Source organism: Sceloporus occidentalis, unplaced genomic scaffold, assembly GCF_023333645.1.
Source record: "Sceloporus occidentalis isolate IW3139 unplaced genomic scaffold, rSceOcc1.0.p SCAF_123, whole genome shotgun sequence".
Lineage (NCBI taxonomy): Eukaryota > Metazoa > Chordata > Lepidosauria > Squamata > Phrynosomatidae > Sceloporus > Sceloporus occidentalis.
This window is the reverse complement of record NW_028317103.1, coordinates 2,812,405-2,832,547: the sequence shown is the minus strand read 5'-3', so window position 1 is coordinate 2,832,547 and position 20,143 is coordinate 2,812,405. Positions and strand designations below refer to the sequence as shown.

The 20,143-nt window shown below is 38.2% G+C and overlaps 1 protein-coding gene across 1 annotated transcript in view; it reads left to right on the top strand.

Moving 5' to 3' along the window:
* LOC149282104 (solute carrier family 22 member 3-like) overlaps window positions 1–15,871 on the top strand; it is a 79,866-nt gene extending 63,995 nt beyond the window's left edge. The window contains exons 6-10 of the mRNA XM_089498634.1: window positions 1,271–1,368; window positions 5,523–5,737; window positions 7,326–7,434; window positions 12,343–12,455; window positions 15,768–15,871. Coding sequence (XP_089354760.1) covers window positions 1,271–1,368; window positions 5,523–5,737; window positions 7,326–7,434; window positions 12,343–12,455; window positions 15,768–15,871 — 639 coding nt within the window. The remainder of the gene's footprint in view (window positions 1–1,270; window positions 1,369–5,522; window positions 5,738–7,325; window positions 7,435–12,342; window positions 12,456–15,767) is intronic.
* Window positions 15,872–20,143: the final 4,272 nt, after the last annotated feature.

Here is a 20,143-nt window from a genome sequence, read left to right as displayed (position 1 = left end):
TTTTTTGGTGGGGGAGCTGAGGGAGTGATTTTATATATATATATATTATATATATATATATATATTGGCAGCAGGGGTTAATATTAATATATTTCGGCAGCAGGGATTAATATTAATATATTTCAGCAGCAGGGGCTAATATTAATATATATTGGCAGCAGGGGCTAATATTAAAGAAACTGCCAGTTCAGCTGTTATTTTCAAATCATATTTCAATCAAAGTCTATACTTCAAAGAGATAAGTACATTATATAGTTAAAAATGCATGTCCAACGCATATATATATATATATATATATATATATATATACACCTGTGTGTGTGATCTCATGCACTTCATATTGTGTCCCTGAATGGCAGAAATAAAATGTGGTCACCCTAGTGCCATTATGTGTGTGTATGCAAATTATGATTATGTGTATGCAAATCCTGTAGCATGAGGGCCATTAATGTCACTTTTAGGGATCTTAAGCATGGTCCTTTCCCGGCAATAACAACATTGATAAGGTAATTGATGATGGCAATGGTAATGTAAATTTTTTATGTAATCACTGTCACTGATAATATAATTCGTAATGTCATATCTGACTTCATTAGTAAAAGCAAATTGGGGAGGAAACTTAATTTTAAAGGACTTTATCTTGTATTTCCAGGCTTTTTTCCCCTATAAGTTAAGTTTGGCGTTAACAAAAGATTTTGCCATTGAATTAAATACTTTTTAACTTTTCGTAACTGGCGAAAAGTAATACCCACATGTTTTTTGTGAGGTACCAGCAATACAAACTTGGTTTCTCTAACTGAGCCCTGTACTCCAGTCAGACACACTTTGTGTTAACCTGACTTGTCGTTGCTGCCCACCTCAGTGTTCATCAGTGGTGGGTGTGCTGTTGTCATCCATCCATGCGAACCGCACACTTGTCACGTTAGGAAAAAGAAAAATTAATATTGGATATATTATTCGTATTACTTTCAAGTCACTGTGAATGTTTTTCCATGCAAATGCATAGTGGGATTTCTCAGAATCCTCTGTTTATATGTTATAGATATTTTGCTTATTTTCCTAAACACATCTCCTGTCCAGGACTATACAAGTGTGAGGTACTTACCTCTAGCCAGCACCAGTGATCAATTGCATAACATCTTCAAGAAGTCTACATGCATGTGTATTCGGTGCTTCTATTAAATTTACTTATGCTTGATAAGGCTGTTTTGGACAATATAAGATGGTTGCATTTTGTTCTTAATATAATGGATTCTAAATGTCTATTTAGATAACACTTCATGACGAAGAAGTTGCCAATCCTGCGTGTATGGATCTTGTCAGAACTCCACAGATGAGAAAATGTACCATCATCCTCATGTATGCATGGTAAGACTTAAACTAGGAAACAATTACTTATTTATGTGACAGAGTGCATTGAAAATACATTCAGTTTTAAACTATATTACACGTTATAGAACAAATCTTTAAATCCAGAGCAAAATCACGGATGAACATCAAAATATCCTCATAGATACTGTTATTCTTGGGGCAACAAGTCAATGGTACTTTATATAAAACATTTTCCTTTTCATCCTTTATTTATGCTTAACTTTTTTGTGGGTCTATGCACTAAGGAAAGAGTCTACATGAGTGTTATGTTTCAGCTCCTTTACTTCACTATACATTATGAAAGGGCAGGCACCCCAACCACAAAAGTAACAACTATTACAATATGGTATAAGGGTAAAAATGCCAAAAAAGTGTCAGGAACTGGGTCCATACACACGACTGTAATGACCTAGTGCGTCCAAAGATTGTGTTCAGGAGTTCAGAATGCAGAAGCAGAGCCACGGGACCTGGTACAGGGCGAATGCACTCACCCCGGTGATGAGCACCTAGGGTTGTGCAGTGACATACCAGTGCCCTGACATAGCTGCGGATGTTGTCCAGAACAAAACGAAGTGATATCCTGCAGGCACCCTGGAGCAGGCATGAGATATAGCACTAGAATCATGTGCAGGATGCTGCAGGCTGGGAGTATGGAAGCTAAGCAGAGTACAGGAGAAACATAGCAAGGAACATAATAGACAAGACATACATAGTACAGGACACAACAAAGGACAGGAAAAAAGGCAAGGAACACAGGGGATGGAGTGAGATCCTCAGACGCTTTTCCTTTAAGCAAGAATAGGATATATTAAACTGGAACATGGGGAGAGGAGAGAGGAACCAATAACCTCAGATGATATAGGGAAAAGAGGGCAAAGGCACATAAAAGACTGACACACATAAATACAGGACTAGCCTAGGACTACGTGATAACAATTGGAGATTCCATCACATCATATGGCCATAGTATGCTTAGCCCACCACGCCAATGTACTCCAATATTCGGTGGGTCCTAGCACTAAACCCTGCCTACTGAATTATTAATAAACTGAAACTAAACATTGAATCTAAACACAAAACCAAGAAGGACATACCTGTAGACTTCTGACTGAGACAGACATAACAATCGGGTGAGGCACACCTTATAAAGGAAACAGAGCTGAAGCAAAGAGTGGAACTGGAATCAAGGAATCAGAAGCACAGAACAGATCATATGGAAATCCAGGAATGGATTACAGCAAAGGGGTGAACTCTAGCGAGACAGGGGGAGCTCTAGCGAGATGCGGGGAACTAAAATGAAGCAGCTCCGCATCCTGGATGGAGCCTGACAAAAAGTAAGAGTTCATACATTACTAGTAGTTTATCCACGTAGGTGATAACAAATTGCCGGGTAGACACACATAAAATGGGAGTAAATTACAGAACTATAATAAAGAAATACAGTCTGGTAATACAATGCACATTTCCACAAGTATGACATCATTTTACAACTCTGGTATACCTGCTTTTTGGACTAGCCATTTTTCTCCTCATCTTTTTTTAATCAGCTCACTAAAAAGTTGATTAGTCAGTGAAATAAAGGGTTAAATATTTGAGACAATGTTTCAGTAGCGTTAATGTTTCATTTTCAAAGTGGCTTATTGTGCATACAACTTTCTGTTATGGAATAGAATAACACAGGGGGTTTGATACATTAAGGAAGTTGAGCGGTCCATGAAGTTAAGAGTTAACTAACCAGATGTGACTGAAGTTGCATTCCCTCACATGCAAGCATCTTGTATATTCATTATTTATACTAATTAGTTGCATGTAAAGTTGTGTGAAAAAAAACAAATGTAAACCCTCTTTGAATTCTATGGTTTTACATATCAGGGCATAATAACAATCATACGTTCCTTAGCAAGTCTAAAAACTAGGTAAATACCACCTCAGATGAAAAACAACACATTAAATATTACACCATGTCATGATTTATTAAACAAAAATAAAGCCAAAATGGAGAAGCCATGTGTCAAAGTACACCCTTACTGCTTTCATAGGAACTATGATGCTAGTTATGAAGTAACAGACAGGTTTTGCTAATCAGATGCCCTTGATTAATTGATCATCAGCAAGTGTGACCACCTCTATAAAAATGTTAGCAGTTTGTTTGTCTGGAGCATTCAGCTGCGTGTTAACACAAGGCCAAGGAGGAGAGACATCAGCAATGATCTTAGAGAAGCAATTGTTGCTGCTCATCAATCTGGGAACTGGTTATAAGGCCATCATTCTACAGTGTAAAAGATTATTCAAAAGGGGAAAATAGTCAAGTTGCCAATATTCCCAGGAGTAGACGTCTCAGCTAATTCACCCCAAAATCGGACCATGCAATGCTCAGAGAAATTTGAAAAAAACATTATCTCTCAGACTCTACAGGACTCTGTTAGCAGGTTAAAGTTAATTACAGTACAATAAGAAAAAGACTAGTATTGTTTTAGTATGGAAGGGTACTCAAATTGAAGCAGTCATCTTTGTTGATTACTTGAACAAGAATGATATTAACCTTAAGTTTACATAAGTTTACATAAAGTATGAAAAAGGTTAGCATTGTCTGTATACTACACTTAAGGGTAACCCAGTAAGTGGGACGGTGATGTCATATGTTTATAGAAAACTAAGTTCACAAAATACATTATAGCATACCAGATCTTGTCATCCAGCTCAACTTTAATTGGGCATAACTAAAGGCCAGTTCATTAGGCTTAAAGGAATGTAGTACAGAGGCCATTTTTTAAGTTAACAAGTAGTTTTTAAGCAAGGGGCTGCCATAAAAGAACCATTTTTAGAGCCAAAGGTATAGTGGATGGCATCCTACATTCTGATCTTTTGGAAAAAAAATCTAAAAAAATCTACTGAGAAACTAACCTTTTATGATTCTGGGTGGCTAGTAAACCTACATTTGTAACTACATACAGTTTAGAATATCGGCATATTTGTAAGTTGATAGATAAGCGCCTTCTCATGCTTTACTATGACAAGACACTAAAACCCGATGTACAACATGAATGTAGATTTTCTAGCCATAGAGCTAGAACATTAGGCAATATTCTTGCAGCTAATATGCTCGCAGAAAAATAATCTCCCTGGTTTAAGAGCGTGGGCAATTTCAAATGTGGTAACACGGTGTATATGTGTTGCAATCATATTACTAGATCTCCTACTTTTGTTTCTACAACCACAGGTAAATCTTATACTTTCAATTCATATGCTTATTGCAATACCAGTTTTGTTATTTTCCTATTTACCTGTGATTGCCATCAGATTTGGAGATAGAATGAGATTACTCTACGAAAGGGAATAAATTCTGAATGGGATGTGGGTATTTTTTATTAATAATCCCTTAATATATAGGGTTTTGCATTTCCTATTAAACTATTCTTGTCATGGTTCCTCTGTTTTCACCCATATAATGACCCTTACTGGTTAATCTTGTGTTTAAAAAAAAATATAGCAACCCCACAGAGTGATATATTTATATATGATAAATTAAAAAGGTCCCAGTATCCTTTCTATATACTAAAAATTGTTTATACAAACCTTAATGATTGTCTATATCTGTTAATTAATGTGGGATCGTGGCCAAGGCTATACATACACCACCTCATTAACTTATAAATGCCACCTGGAGGGGATGGGTGTGTACCTATGACCAACAATATAAACAAATGCATCAGTGGCCACTGCTCTATTGAGGATTTTTTATTGTTTTTGTACCGTGTCATGGAGAAATGTATCACTTTTTAACTTGAACTTCAAAATAAAGACAAAGTTTTACTACCATGAATGCACACTGTCACTGGATTTATCTGCAACAGATAATACACTTTATGCCTAATTGGGATTTAACTTTTTTTTTTATCTCCATACTGGCTTTATTTTTGTTTGATAAATCATCCACGGATTGCCCCTTCTTAAGAGTAGCAGCAACGTGCAAATTCGTTTTGCCTGGGCCCCAAAACCTAGAGGGCAACCCTGCCTCTCTTGCCTTAAGCAACTTAAATTTGTGTTGAGGCCCTTAGTGTTTGTGTTGAGGCCATAGATGCCTTGTGTGTATGTTATGAGCATATTTGTAAATAAACCTATTTTCTTGACAAATGCAATTTTTTTTATAGGTTTACAAGTGCAGTTATCTATCAGGGTCTGGTTATGCGCCTGGGAATTGTGTCTGGCAGTCTATATACAGATTTCTTCATCTCTGCAGTGGTGGAGTTACCAGCGGCTGTTATTATTTTACTGTCCATTGATCGCATTGGACGGCGACTTCCATTTGCTTTGAGCAATGCTGGTGCTGGAATAGCGTGTTTAATAACTGCTTTTATTTCAAAAGGTACATATACAATACTTCCGTACAAAATAACAAGTAATTGTTTTAATAAAGCTGTTTTCATAATCATGTTACATAAAGTGCTACGCTACAGCATGTGGAATGGATAAACTGTCACTTGATTCTGTGATTACTATCTGTGAGTATATACATCACAAATATTGAAATATTGTACTGGTTGGCAACATGTGAGATGCATATTAGACTTGGGCATTTGTATTCCTACATAAAATTATTTAACTAAATTTGCCAATTTTGTCACTTCTTACGGATGTCTGAAAACGAGGAGGGACTTCCAATGAAACAAATGAAGCAGAGAGCTCTTAATTTTCATTTGCATTTCATTTTTTTTTTACTCACACTCTCTCATGGTCTGTCAAATTCTCCTTCACACACGTTATATCTCAATGTCTATCTCAATGTTGCAAAACACCCTACTCCTTGCCAAGTTCCCTTCCAGCCACACCAATTTTCTTCTGTGTGGGGCTTGCCCCACACACAAGGTAAGTGGGACCGCCTACTGACATCAGTGGCACTGCCTACCTGCATCAGCGGGACTGCCCACTGATGTCAGCGGACACCCGTCAATGTCAGCGGGACCCCCTACCTGCATCCTGAAAAGGGACTGCTCTAGGTAGCCAGAGCCTAGATTTTACCAGGTAAGGAAGTGTAACAGCATAACATCTCCACATACAAAAGATAGGGCATGCTGTGAGGTCATTTTGCCACATTATGCTTTTTACATAGTGCCACAATGTCCTCATAATGGTCCTGTCACATTCTGTCCATATGGCAGAACATTTTTAAATAAGTATCTTTATACAAATCTTTTGTTTTTCTCACTGTGGAAAAAGAAAAATAAGTAATTTTTAAATGTATGTTGCAATTAGACTTACAAGATGTTCTGAGGACAAAATGGTAACATGAAAGACCAAGGTAGAGGACTGCATTGGGATGCGGGTCCTGCCAAAAAACTTGCGGGCGCAGGCGGTCTTACTGGTGTTGCAGGCCGGAGCGGGAGGTCAGGCACTGTACCTGCGGGTCTCGGTAATCCTGCGCAGTCCCGTAAGGCTGCCTTTGTGCTGCCCCCTCACAGCGTCTCTTCTCTTGCTCCGCCCAGGAACACAGCAGAGTCATGTGATGTGACTCCGCTGTGTTCCTGGGCGGAACAAGAAAATAGACGCTGTGAGGGAGTAACACGAAGGCAGCCTTGCGGGACTGCGCGGGAAATCTGCAGTTCAGGTAAGGAGGTGGGCGGGATTGACCACATATGTGGCGGCAGTGGGCGGGATTGACCACATATGTGGTGGGAGCCGGCGTGATTGGACACACATGTTGCGGGAGCGGTGGGAGTGGAACACACACATTGCGGGAGGGGGCGAGATTGGACAAAAAATTAGCCGGAGCGGGATTAAAAAAAGCACGTAATAAGTGTCAATCTTGTTAACTGTTTGAATTTTAACAATTGATATAAGATAAGACCATACATTTTGTATTTACAGTACTATAGCGGATTGGATTTCAGATCTCTGAAAATCTGAAGTATTTTTGTGTTTTTATAAAAGCCTCTCATATATATTATGTTTTGCAGACATATTATGGCTAAAAATAACTTTAGCTACCCTTGGACGGTTGGGCATCACTATGGCATTCGAAATTGTATATTTTGTAAATACAGAATTGTATCCAACATCATTAAGGTAATTAGAATGTTATATCCTTTGTGTTTGGTTTATTTAATATTTGTAAGCAAAACACCATTGGGCTAAATCATGCTAACTTTAAAAACACTTTTACTTGCTACCAGCCTTTTACATACACATGGTTGAAAATGTATTATACGTTCTAAGTGAGTCCTAACACTTGTACAGCACACAGACAAATGAGGGATGGGTACTGTTCTGAAATATAGTAGTGTGTTATATTAACACTCTATTTATAACTATGCATTAAAGCATTAGATTCCTGGCATACACCCATTGGTGTTCCTTTTTGGGATAAATGATCATTATGTTGGTCTACTGCGGCTAGTGGCAAATGTGGTGAGTTTGCTGTTGTCGACAATGCCACCAGTTTCCCTCAGAACAAAAGCTGCACTTGGTGTATATGTAGGTGTTGATTCATTCCAGAATTGGTGAGATGTCCTTTTACCTTACCCCGGCTCAGGACCTTATAACACAACTTGCACCTTGCATTGCACCTATCTCCCAAAGTCTCAAAATCCTCCCACACTTTACTATGATGTTGCCCACCAGACAAGGTAGCAGTGGTATTAGTGTGTTTCTGTTGTATATTTTCCATATTTGTATTTGTGATGGTTGTGGTACTGCTGTCAGTGCTTACAGCAGGTATGCTGCTGCTTCTGTGGATGATCATATGCTTTTTAGCCTGGGCAGAAGGCAGAGTAAGGTCCACTCCTGCTGCAAGAGTAGACCTTCCTCTTCTTCCTCACTATCTTCTGTACCAAAAGTAGACATACTGCTATCATCTAACTGTGCCACTGCCTGTCCATCTTTGCTCTGGAAAGTGGTGGCAGTGCTTGCGGTAGTGGTATCGCTAGGGCTGGTAGTGGCAGCACCAAGGGCCCAAGGGCAGTAGTGGTGACACTGGTAGTGGTGGTTTGATTCCGTGCTTCACCATAAAGTAGTTTGATCCCACCTAGTCACCATCATATGAGCCCTTAGTGAGTTGTAACCTAAACCATGCCTTACTTTGGAAGGTGGGGTGGACAAGATTTTAGCACTAGAATATCTGTGTACAGATGTACTTAGATGTGCTTTACATATTACAGTATAATAAAGCAGGGGGTACAGTAAGTGCACCCATATAATAAGGGCAGAAGAGAGATTGTAGCAAAATTTTAAAGAAAAAAGCTATTTTTTTATTGCCACAGGATAAAAAGTGGAGCCACCCACAGTAAGATTGAAGTGAATAAATTTAGGTGGAAATGTAAGTGTTTGATATATAAAGATTTCATTCTCTGGAAGTCATCAAGAAAGACTACTGTAAGGCAATCTATAACCTGGTTGAAATGTGGGTGCAGGTAGATAGATTTCAGTATCACTTGCATAGATGTGACAGGAGCCAAATGATTTTTTAAGTTGCCAAAGGGAAAGAATATACATGGAAAAGAGAAAAGGACCAAGGACAGAGACTGGGATACCAGTATTGAAAAGGAGAAATGGAGTTAATGCGATGTTGGCATCCATTGGGAAAAGGAACTATGAGTGAGACAGAAAAAATCTTTTACTCATCCGAAAAAGCTCATGAAAAAACCTGCTAAATAGATTCTACTATTTGTCCTGAGTTTAGAAATACCCAATATTTTTTTACCCGTTTTTTCCCCCCCTGCTATTTTTGCTATTTTAAAACCTTTTTATTCTGCCCCATGTGCTATTTTGGGTATCTTTGAAGCCGGCCAATGCAATTTACCCCATCAAACCATATATTTTTGAAAACTAGATATCCCAAGGTATTTCAAATGCTAGTATTTTAACCCTTTCCATGCATGAGATTCTACCACCAGCCTTTGCCAAAGTTTGTGGTAGTAATTTTTGGGGGGGTTTGTCTTGTGTTCGGGGTTAAAAGGCCACATTTGGGAAGTGCGCTTTTCCCCCCCATTTTGGTCAGTCTATGCCCTATATTCGAGTCCGGCCACTCCAATTTACCCCATGAAACCATTCTTTTTTTTTTTTTTTTAACTTAGACCCCCCTTGGGTATTTGAAATGCTTTTACTTTAACTCTTTCCATGTCAAGATTTTTGGGAAGATACCGCCCTAATTTTAGCACTTGCTCTTTTTGGACTTTTTTTTTACATTTTGCTGCAACTGGATGGGTTCTCTGATGCATAATAACTTTTAAATGCATAATAATTTTTAAATGTTACGATTTTTTAAGCTTTTTTTTCCCATTTTTAAATTTTTTTTTTACTAATCACATAGTGATTAGAAAGCTGGGCTCAATTGAATACAGGTACTGCATTCAACCTGCAAGTGGAGCCAGAGTTCTCTAGGGTCTGGAGACCCTCTTGCGAACTTTTCCAACGTTATTTTTTTTACATGACGGCCGCCATCTTGCGAACGGCTAAATCACTCGCAGTGACGGTTGTGACCGTTCTCCGGAGCGGTCACAGCAAGTCCTGGGGTGCGTGTTCGGAGACATTACAGGAGAATCATCAAAGGAAGCAGTGTCTGTACTGTATGTGAGCTGTTTTTTTTTTATTTCCTGCAATATTTATGATTCAACCTTTTTGTATTTAGAAGGTAGTACAAGTAAACTTCTCTGATATTACACACGGTTACAGCCATTGAGAAAATGCACAAAAGAAACAGCAGTGTTGAAACATAGGATAAAGTAGATTGCCTGGTAGTTTGTCATCACACTCTGCATATCTTAAAAGCCACCCTAGTATATAATTATTCCAATCAGTAATCATTTTTTAATAACTCATGGAAATGCTCCATAAAGGGATGGTATCAATGCGTCATAATGTGGCTTTAACAAGGGCCAAATTGTGATGCCTAGATGACTGGCTCAGAGCAGCTCTTATGGGGTGTTTCCAGTTTGTACCTGTCAAAAGAGGTCCATAGAAGGAAAAGCGATCATCCAGAGACTAAATCATGAGCGGCAAAGGCTCATTGACGCATGTGGAAGGTGAAGGCTGGCCGGTGTGGTCAAATCCAACAGATGACCTACCGTAGCTCAAATTGCTGAAAAAGTTAATGCTGGTTCTGATAGCATTGCAGTTTGTTGCTTATGGGACTGCATGGCTACAGACCAGTCAGGGTGCTGAACACTGCCAAAGTGCCTACAATGGGCACGTACTATAAGAACTGGACCATGGAGCAATGGAAGAAGGTGGCCTGGTCCGATGAATCACAATTTCTTTTACATCATGTGGAGGGCCGGGTGTGTATGTGCCGCTTACTTGGAGAACACATGTCAACAGGATGCATCATGGAGGCCCCACCTTGCAACTTACATCTTGGTGCCAGATACCACAGCACACCTTCAGAGGTCTAGTGGAGTCCATGCCTTTATGGGTAAGGGCTGTTTTGGCGGCAAAAGAGGCACCTACACAATATTAGGCAGGTGGTCATAATGTTATGGCTGATCGGTGTATATAAGATTTGTGCAAATGGACAAAAATTATTCAGACAAATATTTTGTTTGCTTTTTGGTCCATTCATTTTGGGACAACATATTTCGTTTCCTACCCTTTTGGTTTGGACCAAAATCGGAGGCCTTTTTACATTCGGAAACCAAATTCATTGTCACTCACCCTGTCATGCTCTTTGATGCAGTTTCAGAATTTACTTTAAAAACACGAGAGTTCAATCTACTATAGTATGTACAGTTTTTCAGGCCCAGACTGCACCACATTACCACAGAGCAATTCACACACAAAACAGCTCCAATGGCAGTGGTTGGAATCATGTGAAATAATTTGTAAGAGTATTATAGAAACCTGTGTGTTTTTGTAAATAGTTGAGTCACTTGGCCTTGTTTCAATGTCAGAATTATGGCTGGTTGGCCCCAAGTCTTCCATGAAGACCATTTCTGACCAGACTGCTCCGGACAGTAGATGAGTGTACTAAGGTCCCACTGTTTTCTGCCAATTTTGAGCTGATGGCACTGCTGGACATCTTCCGATTGCAGAGGGAAGTAAGCATGATGTGTTTTTCATCTGCTGCACTGTCCTTGGCCGACCACTGCGTCTGTGGTCCCAACATTGCCCATTTCTTTTTGCTTCTTCAAAAAGGCTTATACAGAACATGTGGAAACTGTGTAATTTCTGCCTAGGAGAATCCTTGCTGGTGCAGTTTAGCAACCTTGTGTCTTGCTGCTGTATTGTCTTGGTGTATGACTTTTCACACTAAATTTTCTTCAGTGACCTCGCCTTGTAAGTGAGTTTGGCTGTTCCTCACCCAGTTTTATTGCTCCTACACAGCTGTTTCTGTTTCAGAGGGAGTGACATTATGAAAGTCATGTCCATACATTTTTTATTATTGCACAGTTGCCACAATAATTATCAAAAACCAGCTGCACCTCTGACCCCACTTATAAAACGCTGTCCCTTTTTTTAGAAATTTGCCATACAAGGAGGGTTTCTGCATACAACACACTCCAACATTTGTTAGGGAGTAGGGTTAGAGGTGGGTCTTTCCAAAGTAATGTAGAAGAATAATGGTGTATTTTATTTGCACAATTTAATAAACTCATGTTTACAACTTTGTTTATAAACACACACCGCTGAAACTTTAAGGACTATAGGACATTGCAATCTACTTACACCCAGCAAATATTCTCAGGTCTTACAAAAATAGGGATATCAACCTATAGAGGAGAAACATTACCAAAATTAGTCTGAAAAAAAAGACACACTAAAGCTTTTTTTGTCTCCAGCACCAGAATCTTAGCACGTATTGGTAATTAGTTTGATATATTTATTTGATTTATATGTATAAAATTACCTATTTTTCATGAAATAAAGAATATATTTAATGTCATATTGACAATGATGTAGATGGCAAGTCAATATGACATTTTGCGATTATATTATGTTATGTTTATGTTCTGTAACACTCTCTTTTTTTCCACATTGCAGAAACTTTGGTGTGTCCTTGTGTTCAGGCATGTGTGATTTAGGGGGAATCATCGCTCCTTTCCTGCTTTTCCGCTTGGCTGCATTATGGGAGGACTTACCACTTATCATCTTTGGTATAATCTATTTTCTTCATATTGTATGTTTTAAAAAGGTACACTATATGACCAAAAGTATGAGGGCAACTTTCATTACACTTATATGAGCTTATATGCCATGGGCATTAATATGGAGTTAATCCTACCTTTGCGGCTATAACAGCCTCCATTCTTCTGGGAAGGCTTTCCACAATATTTTGTCTGTGGTAATTTGTGTCCGTTCAGCCAAAAGAGTATTTGTGAGGTCAGGCACTGACGTTGGATGAGAATGCCTCACAATCGTCATAGGACTACAAGAAGAAGCCACTCATTTATTTAGTCATAAGGAAAGTGTTTCCATTTTCTTCTTTATTTAATTTTAGGTGCTCAACACTCATATTAACATACCCAGACACTTACAGCACACACAACCAGACACTAACACACACCTAGACACTAACACAACCAGACACTCAGACTAACACACATGTACAGACACTCACTCTAACATAACCAGACATATACACACTAACATACCTACACACAAAAAGAACACTAACATACTCATACGCACACAAATATACACGTCCACTAAAATGCCTACACATACACACTAACATACCCAAATGCACAATCAAACCTATTCACACGCTACTCACTTGTGAAGCCTCAAACAGTCCTTAATGCACCTCGCACACAATCCAGGGCGGATCCAGAGCTGACCTTGGGAGGGGCACCCACACTAACATACACCAGAACACTTGCACTAACTCACGCACACAGACACTCAAGCAAACATACCTAGATACTCAAACTAACACAGCCAGTCACATACTAACATACCCAAAGACAACTGTTAACACACCAACATACCCAGGCAGGCACACATTAATGTGCATACCCAGGATGACATACCCTGACATGCATACCCAGATAGACACACACTAACATGCCTCGGCAGACATGTATACCCAAGCAGACACTAACATGCATATGCAGACAGACACTAACACATGCACGCAGACAGAAACTTACATACAGACACACACTAACATAACCAGTCAGACACACATTAACATACCCAGGTAGACCCACACTAACATACCCATTACACATATACATGCACACATGCATTTACTAACATACATACCCAAACATACAGTTACATACATACCCAGTACACACACTGGCACACGCTGAAATACACAGGCAGACACACACTAATATACCCAAAAACACATGCATACCCAGGCAGACTCTAACATACATACCCAGGTCGACACACACACTGTAATATAGAGGCACACAAAAATACCCAGGCAGACACACACTAACATACCCAGACACACATACATACTTAGGCAGACACACACTAACATAGCCAGATACACATACATACCTAGGCAGACACTAACATATATATGCCCTGCAAGTTGCCACGTGATGTTGAGTGACTCCCCTCCTCCTGGAAGTTAGGGTGTAGCGACTTATCTCTACTGCCAAAGCACCCCTCTGTCTATCTCGTGGAGGGGAGGATCAATTTCTGATTTTTTCGCACAGGTTATGTGTTATAGCAGAGAAATCCAGCCAAACATGTTCAGTTGCATATCTAGATTATGGAAACAACCCACATGCACAGGTTTTTTTAATTTTGTCTTGTAGGCATTATAGGGCATAAGTTGCAATTTCCCGGTATATTGTGTCAAGTTGTTTTGCTAGGCCTATGCGATATATGAAGCAGCTTAGCAGTCTCACAGGACACCATGCTCCCATAAAAATATATTTCTTTGTAAGGCAGACAAATCAGAGTATTTAATCAGGAGCATTTGGATGCTTTTTATGCAGACATTTAGCCACCAATCACTACCAAATTTAGCTGTAGCTAATTAGAATAATTTCCTGCACTTGTTTCGCCAACACTTGTGTGTCTCTTAGGATTTTTTGCATAGGTGTGGAGTGGACTCCTCAAAGGGTAGTTCTCTAAAAGAAAATATTGGTATTCCAGAACAAATTAAATTGAACATGCCAACCTGGGTCAGGTAGATGGCAACCTTTTTATATTCTGGTTTTCCTTAAGACCAGGTAAACTATATTTTCTCCCTCTCTATCCTGTTCTGTCCTTTCCTTTATTCCCTCTAGCCACCCACCAATCTAAAACATAAACTACAGCTACAATTATTTTATTAAAATTAGTTTATTAAAATTCTATATCCATGTATTTTTGAAGGCTCAATGAGGGGATGATATATATACTGTAGGTGATCAGTGGGTTAGATTGGATAATGGAGGTTAGAAAAATATTTTTTTATGATATACACACTGATGCTGTCTCGCGACAGATCTAACAGATGATGGCGAGAGGCACAGTAACTCATAAAACAGTCCTGTGATGACTGTGATTGCTCATCACAGAGATCACATTAGTGTTCCATTCACAGAAAGAAAGGTTGGAATGCAGCACTCAGTAGTGAGATGGTGCACGAGCCAGGGTACCACCAAGTCCTTCAATAAATCCAAAATAAAGAAGCAGAGGCTCAGCACTAAGGCTTGAGAAAGACCTGTGTGTCGAAACGTTGCCTGCGTAAAATAAACTTACCTTATCAATTGAGTGCTGAGCCTCTGCTTCTTTATTTTGGAATTAGTGTTCCATTGACTTATTGGTTCTCACGGGACTGCCTTGGTTGCGAGGCATCATTGTGCATTGCGAATGAGCCTACCGCAGCGTGCATGCGGGCAGATCATAGGATTTTCTACAGGGCGTACCAATACATCCAACAGGTAATCCTGGCACATTTTTTGTGGACGTACCTGTACATCCATAGGGTAAAGAAGGTTAAATAACGTTTTAAATAGTATACATTTCTAAAGTAAAAAAATTACCTTCAGGAGAAGGTGCAGCTCCATAGCAGCACAATGCATCCCCCAATCAATTTTAGTGGGAGCACTATCCTGTCACTGATTCAAGTAGCCAATCAGTGACATGCAATTCCAGACCACAGGCAAGGTGTTGTCACACAGGAAGTCTTGGAAGATCCACCCAAATGCTTGCTGACCCAGTACTGGAGTTGGCTGGCTGTAAATATATCACATGACAGGAGATGTGTTCAGCTGAATACATCTCTGGGACAGCAAATGTGTATTGGGATTCTACAGAATTTACAGATTCTACAGAATTTCTCAATGCATTTGCAAAGGGAGCACCATGAAAACATTTCACATAAAAAGGCAGACAATGATGTATTAATTTATGAATGTTCTAATTTATTAATCACAAAACGGCATATACTATTTTAAAAAATGCAATGTTAAATATTATCTTTAATAATTTAGTATTTTAATATTTTATTTTAGCAATACTTGGACTTGTTTGTGGGGGTCTAGTGATGCTTTTGCCAGAAACAATGGGGATTTCATTACCAGAAACAGTTGAAGATGTTGAGAATCTTGGAAGGTAAATTTGTAATCTACATAACTTACTTTTTTATTTAAGTAAATTGTCATTTATTTGTTTAAAAGTGAAATGGTGACCCTTTTGATATGTAGGTTTTTAGGAATGGACTGCCAGTGGACTATAAATGATATAAGTGCTTCTGTCTTCTTGATACATGTGGCTGCACACTACATTTTTACAGTTTTGTAGCATGTAGTCATGTATATCCAGCAGGTATACTCTATGGGTAGGTGGGAAGCCCCATAGGGCATGGGCCCATCATAACTTTGCCTCTTTTGCCCAAAGGTAATTTTGGGCCTTTATACTGAATTTAACAAACTAACACAGCTATTGCAGCCCCTGTCTTAAGCTATTACAATTCAAACTCGGGAGCTTTCTTACCAAATTGTATGGCATCCTATATGATAATGCAAAAAATAATTGGAATTTCACATAAGGCAATTACTATGAAGTGCATGGCAAATGAGAGTGGCCTCGTAAAAGATATTAAAATGGTTCTGCATAATTAATGCACCACTGGCAACTGTAGCCACTTGCAAACATATGAATGAAACACAGAGATTGTAGTATTTAGAGCATTTCTAACTGACATCGACACTGTTCTAAAAACACCTTCAAAGACACACACAGGAATGCCCTTGTCAAATATTAATGAAAAATGTGATTTCATAAAATAGCTCTTTCATTGTCATTAATAAGCGCAGGTTGGCTGGTACTACGCATCTGATTATAAAATCTGCTCCACTAAGTTATTATGACATCTGAAATAAGTGGTATTGCTTTCTATTTCTATTCTATTCTATTTGCATAATAAATAAATAAATATAGAACTGCAACCGTTAAGAACACATTGCCTTATTTCCTATGTTCTTCCTCACCTACTGAATTGCAGAGTTTAGTGTTACAAACAATTATCATCATAAATGATTTAGTTTTTTGAGTTCTGAAAATATATTAATTTGTACAAAACTGATATTTTTTTAGGCAAAAGAGAAGTACAAAGAAAGAAAAGGATACACCTGCTTTTACGTGACACTTTCATAATCGTATAACTTGTGACCTCATGAATGGTGAATTTATTTTCCTTCAGATACCTGCAATGCCATATAATGATCATATTTTTTTTTTTATATTTCTGTAAATGTATTACTAAATAACTCCAAAACTATTAAATGCTTGAAAGCAAAGGGATGAGAATTGTGTTGGAGCACCATCTAGTGTGTGACAGATGTATTATTTCATGTATTTTTATACATTAACCAGTTTTTTGGTTTTTTTTAGCTAATTGGGTCCACTTTCCCAAAACAGTTACAAAAGATAAAGACTTAATTCTCACACTTTAATGAACAGAAAAATATGTGTTAATGGCATACACCGTAGTTCTGAATGTTAAACTTGCAATTGTTACAAATTGTATATTGCATAAACCCAAGTCACTGCTTTTTTATGAACTTCATAATAAATATATAAATATATAGCTAGATTTCATGTCAGATGATAGCTTTGTATAAATGCATTTGCTTTTTAAAAACACTTGTGTGACTGCACTCAGGAGCACTTATTTTTACACCAAATGTTGTGGGTAAAAAATCCAGAACTGTAGCGTGGCATGCGATGTGCGCTTGACAAAAAAAAATGCAAGTTTGCAGCAACTGGTAAAGTTAAACTGGCAAATTCACTAAAGCCAACTTACTTTATTACTCAGTAAATAACTCTCAGCTGGCATATACCTACTTGCAAGTGAGAAGTGAGTGAATGAAAAAAAGCAGGGAATTTACATATTCATGTACATGCAAGTTCCAAGTGTAGGTTCCAACTTCCTTTGATCATAAAAAACAGAGCTGTATGCAGTAATGTTTTTATCATTGACAAAAAATTATTTAACCTCATTTTTAGCAATATGCTTCCTTTATCTGCAGACTGGAGGCAGGCATTTTTGTCAATTATGTGATATTTTGGATGACTTTCTCTAGTCAAACACCACACTGAGTTGATTTTTGGCAGAGCAAAATGATAAGGAATCAGGGTGTTTGTCTAATAGATTGGGCTAAGAGCTAGAACACATTCAAATGACTAATATGCAGCTCCCTGAAAATATTTATATTATGCAACACTACAACTGTTTTAAAGAAGAAAACGATACACTATTTTTGAAACAATGCTTAGGTAGATGGTATGTGTCAAAGTAACATCCACATGAATGTCAGGACCCAAGGTTTACCAGCAAAACATTACCAAAAGCATCACACTACCTCTGCTGCCATTGTGCATCATAGTGCCATGTGTTCTCCAGGTCAGCGATGCACCCAGCCATCCGCTTGATGTAAAAGAAAATTGATTCATCAGACCAAGCCACCTTCTTTCATTGCTCCGTGGTTCTTATGCTCACACGCCCATTGTAGGCAGTGAACAGGGGTCAGCATGGGCACCCTGATTGCACTGTGTTCGGACACCTTTCTATTAGAGCCAGCATTAACTTTTTCAGCAATTTGACCCAATCTGTGGGATTGGACCACACAGACCAGCCTTCACCCCCCACGTGCATCAATAAGCCTTAGCCGCCCATGACTTTATCGTCATTTTTCTGCTTCCTTGGACCACTTTTGATAGATACCACTGGAGACTAGGAACAACCCACAAGAGTTGCAGTCTTGATGCTCTGACCCAGTCTACCCATCACAATTTGGCCCTTGTCAAAGTCGCTCTGATCCTTATGCTTGCCCATTTTTTCTGCTTCTAACACATCAGGACGAAATGTTCACTTGCTGCATAATATATCCCACCAACCTAATGTTATGGCTGATTGGTGTATGTTTCTATGTTTCTACAAACCCCAATCTCTTCCTCCTAAAAATAAGTTTAAATGTCCTTGGAGGTATCCTTACTAATTTTGTGCATGTGGATTAGTACAATTTAAAATTTTAACAAAATTTGCCAGTTTTGTCAATGGGCATGAATCTCCCGAAATGAGGAGGGACTCCCCTATGAAAACAAAGAAAAGAGCTCAGAATTTTCATTCACTCACCCTGTCTCTGAATGTCTCCCTACCTTCTCACCTAATGCTTATATTTCCCAGTCTCCTTGCAACAAAATTCGGCTCTTGGGGAATAGGTTTAACAACAAAAAACTGGATTTGTCTTTTACGATCAAAAAATGAAAATTCATAGCTCCTCAATATTGAGCTCCTGTCATATTGAGAACTCAGAGTGGACCTTTTACTAAACAGTAAAACTTTTTTTGTATTTTAGGATATTTGACATTAAGGTTTAATAGAAACGTTTCGCCAATGAATAGTAATGTAACAGTATACTCATCAGATCCTTTTAAAAAATGGTTATGCCTATTATTATTATTCTTATATTTTGTTTATATAGTTCCATCAACTTACCCAGCATTTTTTTTACAGTTCATATGACTGGTATATGAAACATGCTATATGATTTCATTTAATTATATATTTACTCCAACTTTTTTATTCTAACTAGTTATCATTTCTTTGCCCAAGGCCAGTACACGTTAGTAAAAGTGATACTACAATAGGAGGTAAAGGTAATAATACTGTTAACATTAATTAATAGGGCCATTTTTGTATGCTTTTCACAATTTTGGGATCAAAACATAATTTATTTTATGTGTGTTTGATTTAATTAATAAAGAGCTATTATGAAACAAGTTCTATTATAGAAACTTTAGAATGTGTGTGTTTGCCTGCCTGTACATGGCATAAACATTTGCTAAGGGTTGTAATGCCCACTGACATTGAATGCTCTAGCACCTATAATTTAATAAAACATCAACCTCAGCTAGCTGCATGTTTACTGTAAGTCGCTGTAAATAACAAGCTTTGTTTTTAGACGAACTATAGCTTTACATCTGACTTTTAGAAATATTTTAGGTGTTCCACTTAAAATCAATATCAGTAATCACTCCTTCACAAGCTTCATGAAGTGAATAAAACTTCATACTTTTTCTTCTGGGTTACCCAAAGGTATTTTGATTAAGTGGGCTTAAAACATTATTGGTCACTCCACAATAGAGCTACCTTCCTGTTAAAGATAGAAAGCTCTTCTAGGTCAGAGCTCCTCAATGTCAGTCCTCATGTATCCCCAACAGATCCCGTTTTTTATCGAACACTCTAATATATATATATGCAAAAGGAACCAATCACACTGTTTTACACGCATCAATTTGTTTTATAGAAATTGCTGGTTGTAGTGATGAGTCATGTAAACTCAGCTTTGTTGGTTAGAAAAATATATAAGCTATAAATACTTCC